Raw genomic sequence first — 7,908 nt, forward strand, 5'->3', positions numbered from 1 at the left:
ATAAGTTTATATTTTTAATACCAAGGATTGAGCCCTAAAGCCCTCAACCACTGAGACATATCCCTAGCCCTTTTTATTTTTTTAAATTTGAGAAGGGGTTTTGCTAAGTTGCTAGGGATTTGGTAAGTTGCTAGGGATTCGCCAAATTGCTGAGGCTAGTGTTAAACTTGTGATACTTCTGCCTCAGCCTCCTAAGCTACTTGGATTAGAGGCATGCACAAACATGCCCAGCCTCATCCCATGTACTTTGATTATCCCACAGTGTTCCTCTAATCAATTAGAACTGTTCTACACTGTACAGTCAGAGCACGTGGACATATAGGGGACCAGGCAACATTGGGGTGAATTTCTGTAAGGTCATATCCACTAACAATCCTTGCTTCCGATGACTTTCTAGGGTCCCTAATCCCCACTGCTCCCTAGTGCCATTCAGAGACCCATGCCACCTCTTGGGGTGATCTTCCTGGCCCCTGGGGCCCGCCTTGGGGAGCCTGCTGATCTCCTTCTTCTCCTTCTGCAGAGCTGACCTGCTCTGAAGGGCCTCGGTGCTCTGACTCCACCTTCTCAGCTCCTCAGAATCCTTGTCCTCCGCAGCCTGGCCTCCTTCTCCTGCACTTGACCTCTCTCCCTCTCTACTATGCTCAGTGTTTAAAAATGCTAGAATGTGTCTTATATTTCCAAAATCTGCCCCCTGCAGTTCCCTCCTGCTTTTCAGTCCTTAAGAGCCAAACTGCAGTCGACTTTATAGATGGCCTTAGTGCTGCGGCGTCTCTGTGTTGGCATCTCCACGAGTGCATTTTCAAAAAGGAGGGACCAAATGGATGAACACTAATGTACAGTGTCTATCCCACGTCTTTCAGAATTATGGTTCTAATCAATGTTAGCATTTAAAAGTTATTTTCTCAGGGATTTTTGTAGAATTTTAACTCAAGATAAGTGTTAGGTCAAGATGTAGATAGAACACTGAGAAAGTAAAAACCTTTAAAGCGTCATGAGATACAGCAGATCCCAACGCCAGTCACTGTGTGTGTGTGTGTGTGTGTGCGCGCGCGCCTACATGCATGCACATACAGGCACAGGCACGTGTAGGCACAGGCATATGCACGTGTCCACTTGCACTTGGTGGGATGGTCCTACTCTGGGCCTGCCTAAGGGCAATTCATTTTGGGGCCCGCCACTGCATCCTGAGCCTGAACACAGTCTGATGATTGAGAGGGGAGAACTAAACCTGCCTGAATGTGAAGGCAGCACTTGCAACAGGCTTTGCTCTCTGCCAGCCCAGTAAGGTAGCCTCAGAGCTCCCCTCTTCACAGAGACCTGCGAAGCATGTGACATCCAGACGACCTCTGTCTGAGCTTCTCCACCCCTACTGAATACCTTGTCTTGGTCAGGGAAGCCTTTCCTGACATGCTGGGGTTACTCCCTGCCATCCCAGCAAAGTGTTAGCTAATTTACAAATTTTATTTCGGGCAGAGCGACAATCTTGCCCTTGAACATGCAAACCCATTTCATTTGTAGCTGCACTTTCCTGTTTTCATCCTCTTGTTGTGTCTTATGCAATCCTTTACACAGGGCAAAACTGACCACAGAGCAATTTGTCCCACCTTTCTTCATTTAGAAACAGTCTTTTGCCTTCAAGGAAGAAAAGTTGGGAGGAAGAACAGTGTTCTTGTATAGGACCTTGTCCTGGTGAGAGTTGCTCCACAGGTCCCAGATCCCAGAGTTACATCAAAGGCCATTTGAGACACCTCTTATACCAAGAGCACACATGAGTCAGGAGCCAGGGCCAGGGCCAGAATATAGGGACCTGGACAGCTGAGGTCTGGCCCTGGCCTACCTGTGTCTTGTGTGGAGTCCTCCAGGGTCTCCTATGGACCCCTCCTTTTCCATTAGGAAGCAGGAGAGATGTCTGCTCCTTGGAGAACGTGACCTTCCACCCAGCTCTCACCACAGCACTTGTGACCACTGCACTTGTGACTATTGTGAGTGCACCGTGAATCCACTGACTGGTCTGTCTCCAAGCACACTGCCACTCCCTGTGCACCCAGCAGAGGGGGTAGGAGGGAGCCGCTGGTGGGGATGGGCAGCAGGCCAGCAGAACACTGCTTTTGATTTCTGCACGTCCAGACCGGTCCCCGGACCTTCATAGCTGGGGCAGTGTTAGATCCTACTTGTCCCTCCGCTGGGCCACAGTTTACTCTCAGGGGTCTGTGATTGGAGGATTCAGGAGGTGGGGTAGGGCCGGACCAACAGATAAACACTGATCACAACAAGTCCCCACTTTTCTGCTCGCCAGAGGCTCTCAGAACTGAAGGCCATCCTGACAGAGGCCTGTCTGCTAAGTACACAGCACCATGCCTATGATACTGGGTTATTGGGACGTTCGTGGGGTAAGCAAAGGTCCTTTGGCAGGTGGGATGGGGATGAGGGACTAGGCTGTGCAGATCAGCTTGGGGTAGTGGGTTCTAGAACATTGATCCTCTTTAGGATTTTCTGGAGTCCCCGGCCTGTCCCTGACAGGAGGCCTGTGCTAGACTCTGTGTGTGTGTGTGTGTGTTTGTGTGTGTGTGCATGTGTGTGTGTGTGTGTGTGTGTGTGTGTCCCCACTGGCATGAGTGCTGGTGATAGGTGTAGGGTGGTAGGGAGAGGGCTCACCTGCAATTAATGAGTTCTTCTGTCTCTAACCTCTGCCATGACCATCTCTCCCAGCTTACTAACCCCATCCGCCTGCTCCTGGAATACACAGACTCAAACTATGAGGAGAAGAGATACACCATGGGGGACGGTAATGGCATCCTCCTGTTCAGACCCCTGCCCAGCTCCTCCTGCTGATTGGTGCAATGAGACCATGCCTGGCCACTCTGTGCTCAGGCCTACAACCCTCCTCCTGCTGGACCTAGGGCCTGATGCTTCCTGAATTTGAGGATACATCTTGGTCTGAAAAGGCATGATGTTGGCAGCAGTCCCAGATCCCTCTCCAAGAGCAACTGGGTTGGATTCCCCTTAAGGCTTGCCTGAACCTTTCGTAAGCCTCAGTAGTTTAGGATCCAACAGTAATTATGAGCATTGTCTTCTCTATACCCACCCAAATCTAGGAATGTGAGGCTTAGTGACTCAGATTTCACATTCACCTTCTCAGGGGTCTTATCCCTGATCCCTTGGGAGGATGCTGGGGAAGGGGGGTTGGACTCAGGGGAGGTTTGCTTTCACATCATCTTCTCCCCCACAGCTCCCAATTACGACAGAAGCCAGTGGCTGGATGAGAAATTCAAGCTGGGCCTGGACTTTCCCAATGTAGGTGGGGAGGATGGTGTGGTTGGGGAAAGTGAAGCCATCTTTGTCTCATCTCCTTGGTCCAGGGTAGAGTTTCTAGGGCCAGAGCTTCTCCTCAACTGACCTCATTGCTGTGTGTGTTACTCTTTGCCCCAACATCACCTCTGATGGATGGGTGTCTACACTGTCTTTGAGTGATGGTCTGTGTCCCAGATCATACACTTATTCCACAGTGTGTTTGTGTAGTGATTACCATGGGCCAGACACACTAATGCCAGGTCTCACATGTGCCCTAAATCAGGGAAGGGGGACTGGGATTAGGTGGCTCACCTGACCATCCCTGGTTGTCCATCCAGCTGCCCTACTTGATTGACGGGCCTCACAGGATCACCCAGAGCAACGCCATCCTGCGCTACATTGCCCGCAAGCACAACCTGTGTGAGTGGGGCTGGCTGCAGGGTGTGGGGGATGGTGGCCGTGTCCCTGGCTTGGCTGGGTGGGAGGCTGAAGGTGTGTCCCTCTTGTGTGGGCCATAGGTGGGGAGACAGAAGAGGAGATGATTCGTGTGGACATTTTGGAGAACCAGGCTATGGACACTCGTGTACAACTTGCTGTGATCTGCTACAGCCCTGACTTTGTGAGTCACAGTTCTGGAGCAGACAGGATTTAGGGGATTTAAACCCATGCTTTCACATCTCTATTGGTCCAGTTCAACATTTGGATTCCTTAGTGGTACTCCTTCTCCAAGCTTTCTTATCTTGCCAACAGACTGACTCTCATAACCTATGAAATCTTGTCATAGAAACACTGGTGGATCAGTTCTTACCACTCTTGGGGTACAGTCCAGACTCCAATATGACATCCAGTTTCTATACAGTAGAGTCAGGCATTCAGATTCTCTCCACCTTGACCTCTGCCATGGCCACTGTCTTCCACAGCTTCATACTACCTCCCTGATCCTGGAATACAGAGATTGAAAACTCAAGAAGTAATAGACGAGGGAATGTAATGCACTCTTCTCTTCAGACATGTTTCCCCCGTGTTTTGTCCTTGACACCAGCAGGTGTCAGAACCTTTCCCAATAAGCAGCTCAGAGTCATCCATCGAACTTTCCTTCTTTCTTGCAACATCAAACACTCCTTAACGTTATGCATGTTACTCAGATATGCATTTCATCCTTTAACCTCCTATTGGGTAGAACTTTGTTATATCTTCAGAGCTCTTTTAGTACTTTGCTTCTTCAAGTCCATAGCCTGCCATATACTCCTGAGTCTGACTCACGGGATATGTACTAGACCCACGAGTGGTGACAGTTTCAGGGACCATGTTGTGTTCCTGTCTGCTTTATATCACTCTGAGAGATCGGAATGCTACCAGATAGGAGTCTAAGCAGTGGTGTTGCAGGAATGAAAACCTCACCCTGACACAGGCTCAGGTGCATGGCAGGTGCTCAGCCCTGGCAGGTGGGCCATGCACACCACTGCTGATGCCAGCCCCTCAGGCAGGGAGCTCCTGTCTGAGGGTGGTGACAGCTGATTTCTGCCTCAGGAGAAAAAGAAGCCTGAGTTCTTGGAGACCCTGCCTGAGAAGATGAAGCTCTACTCACAGTTCCTGGGGAAGCGGCCCTGGTTTGCAGGGGACAAGGTAAAAGGGGAGGAGTCTGGAGGTGTCACTCTTTCCAGGGTAGAGATTTTCATGCCCACTCATCCTCAGCTTTCTGCAGATCACCTTTGTGGATTTCATCACTTATGATGTCCTGGACCAGCACCTTCTATTTGAACCCAAGTGCCTGGAGGCATTCCCAAACCTGAAGGACTTCATGTCCCGCTTTGAGGTGATGCCCTGTTCTTCCTCACCCTTCAATGCCTCTTTTCCTTCCTGTTTTCCACGAGACTTTCCATATCTCAGAGGTTACAAAAGGAACAACTAGCACGTTTTGAGGCCTGGATTTTTTCCAGGACCTGTGCTCAAAAGTTACGTCTACCTTGACTAATTTATTGACACAGCAACTTGCAAGGCTTTAGATAGAATTACCAGGCACATTGGACAGAGATGGAAACTGGGACTGTAGAGGGGAAGTCTTTTGCTCAAGGTCCCAGTTCCAGTGGAGGCTGTGCTGGGCTCTCTGTCAGCCTTGGCTCCTAAGGCCCTGGTGGGTGTCTGTCCTGCCTTCTGTCAGAAGGAGCAACCTCAGGCCCTCATGCAGCCTGGGTTTCACAGCCCAGGATACTGTGCAGGGGGAGAGCAAGGCAGGGTGTGTACAGCTGGAGGTGGGAGGCTGAGGTGAGGCTGGGGGACTGGCAGAGCAAGGCCCAGACAGTGTTGAGAGCTGCTCTGCAGCAGGCTTGGCTCCATCAGATGCCACCTGGGGAAGCACCAGTGCTGGGTGAGTACATGTGGGGGACTTTGGGGGTTTTTTCCTCAGTTGTTCCATCTGGGTATTCTATGCCCTCCTTTTCATCATTTCTTCCTCTTCATTATCTCGCATGTTCTATTTTAAATGGTGCCATACTCTCACTTTAACTCTTATTCTCTGGGCATTCTCCTTTGTATCTAATGCTATATCTGGAGAGTAGGACTGTAAAGATGACCCCATGCTGGGACCAAGTCCTGCAGGGAATGTCAAGCACCAGACTAGGAGATGCCCCTGGTGCTAGCTGGGTGCTAGGGAATGTGGTCTGGGCCTCACTCCACAGCTAATTAGGGTCACCCTGAGTCCACTTGTTTGTCATCAACAAAGCCTATTTTTTTTTTTTTTAGAGATTTTAAAGATTTGAGAATTTGAGGCATTAGTTCAACTGGTTTTTCATCCTGGGATCTGAGTTCCTCTCTCCTCCCACTTCAGCTGAGAATGTACTTTGCTTCCCAGCTGGTTCTCATTAGCTCTGGCTCTCTTCCTGGGAGTGGCCTTGGAGCTTGTGTAAGAGCTGGCACAACTGTGGGGTCAAAGAGTGGGGGCGGGGAGCAGAGGGCTACAGCCTGAGGCTGGCTGGGCCTGGCTTGTGTGCAGGCAGCCCTGACACTATGAATCCTTCAGATGTGATCTGGGTATTTTTCCTGGTAAGGTTGGTGCACAGCACACCTGAGTATCATTCAACCTGTTTTGCTGTGCAGGAGATGGGGTAGTTTGGGGCACAGTGAAAACAGGCTCAGGTATCAGCTGGAGAAGTTTGAGCTTTTCTGATCCAGGTGGTGAATGGTTACAGCTGGCCAGTCCTTTCTTCGTGGGTGTAAGCTAAAATAACCAAAAAAGTCTCGGCACCGTGATGAAAGTACAAATAACCCGGACAGGACCAGACTTCATGGTTCAGTTATGCCTTTCCTTTAGCAGCGGAGTTAGGCACTGGATGGCTCACTATCTGGGTAGAAAATGGCTCTGAAGACAGGGGAGGTATGGTTTATATAGGTTACATTGGGGGATGTCTTAGTCCTTGCAGACTTTAACCGCAGGTGGGCAAAATGTTGCAAACATCTGGAACTTGCTCCTTTTGGGCACAGTTTTTAATTAAACAGTGTTTTTAGAGGGCAGGATGGAAGGTTCCAGGCTCAAAGTCCAGTGCTCACCTGACCTCCAGGGGTCATTGTATTGCCACCGGGAAGATCAATGTGAAGTTTCACTGACATGTCACTGAGAAACGATTTATTTATCAGAAGGATCCAAGGTTCAGCCTCCCTCTCCCACCCTCCTCCGGAGTCACACACTGTCTTGGGGGGCGGTTATCAATGGATCCTCTAGCGTTCTTCATCCTGGATTTGCTGAGTCACTGGGTGACATCTGGGCTCTGCCAAGCTGCATAGGCTTGTTCTCAGCCCCTTTGTTCTGCTAGATCCTTCCTCCTTATCATTACCCAAATGCCAGGAGGCCTCAAGGTGAAAAAAGGAGAATGTTTGTGCGCATAGGGAGTGCCAGGGCCTCAGTGCGGAGGTTGTGGGGGAGGGAGGAGCGCAGCAAGAGCCCAGAGCCAAGCTGGGTTCAGCCCAACCCCACTCAGTAGCCCTGGGAGAATGAGGAAGTTGCTTTCCCTGTTTGCACCTCAGATCCTTGGTGGATTTTCCGTATCCACATTACAAACTCAAGTGCCTGTTCCTGGACTGGGGCTGCTGGAACCCAAAGAGGCAGCAGATCTCAAATCCTGCCTTTTCTTTCCCACTCCCAGGGACTGAAGAAGATATCTACCTACATGAAGTCCAGCCAATTCCTTCGCAGTCCTCTGTATTTAAAACTGGCCCAGTGGAGCAATAAATAGGACCCTGTCATTTGAAGAGGTGGGATCCATCAATGCATCTGCTGGCCCTGATGTTCCTGGCACCCCTAGCTTCAATCTTCTTCCTTTTCCCTTCCGGCTCCCCTTTCCTCTGCAAGCCCTTTTCAGAACCCTTTCTTCTGCCCAACTTCTCCCCCAGTAAATCCATTGTAAGCTACAGCTCCCCCTTTTCTTTAGGAAAGCCCCTCTTCCCCTTCCTCATTCCTGCCCTGAATCCAACCAGACAGTCCTCAGCTCTGCTTGGAGGAGCATGACTGACCCTGTGCTCCCCTGCACTGCCCCAGACTCCAGTATTACCTGGTGAGCTGGCTCTGGTTCCCAGCATGGCAGCTGCCCAGCCCTGTCTGACCCCAATAAAGCCTGGACCACA

At 50.4% G+C, this 7,908-nt stretch overlaps 1 protein-coding gene across 1 annotated transcript; it reads left to right on the top strand.

The window, feature by feature from the left end:
* The first annotated feature begins 2,109 nt into the window (after positions 1 to 2,109).
* On the top strand, positions 2,110 to 7,908 carry LOC114080391 (glutathione S-transferase Y1-like). Its single transcript, XM_027921989.2, has 9 exons — positions 2,110 to 2,206; positions 2,297 to 2,390; positions 2,710 to 2,785; positions 3,230 to 3,294; positions 3,630 to 3,711; positions 3,810 to 3,910; positions 4,822 to 4,917; positions 4,997 to 5,107; positions 7,431 to 7,908. The coding sequence occupies exons 2-9, from the start codon at positions 2,355 to 2,357 to the stop codon at positions 7,518 to 7,520; spliced, it is 657 nt and encodes a 218-aa protein (XP_027777790.2). The 5' UTR covers positions 2,110 to 2,206; positions 2,297 to 2,354; the 3' UTR covers positions 7,521 to 7,908.

Source organism: Marmota flaviventris, chromosome 10, assembly GCF_047511675.1.
Source record: "Marmota flaviventris isolate mMarFla1 chromosome 10, mMarFla1.hap1, whole genome shotgun sequence".
Classification (NCBI taxonomy): domain Eukaryota; kingdom Metazoa; phylum Chordata; class Mammalia; order Rodentia; family Sciuridae; genus Marmota; species Marmota flaviventris.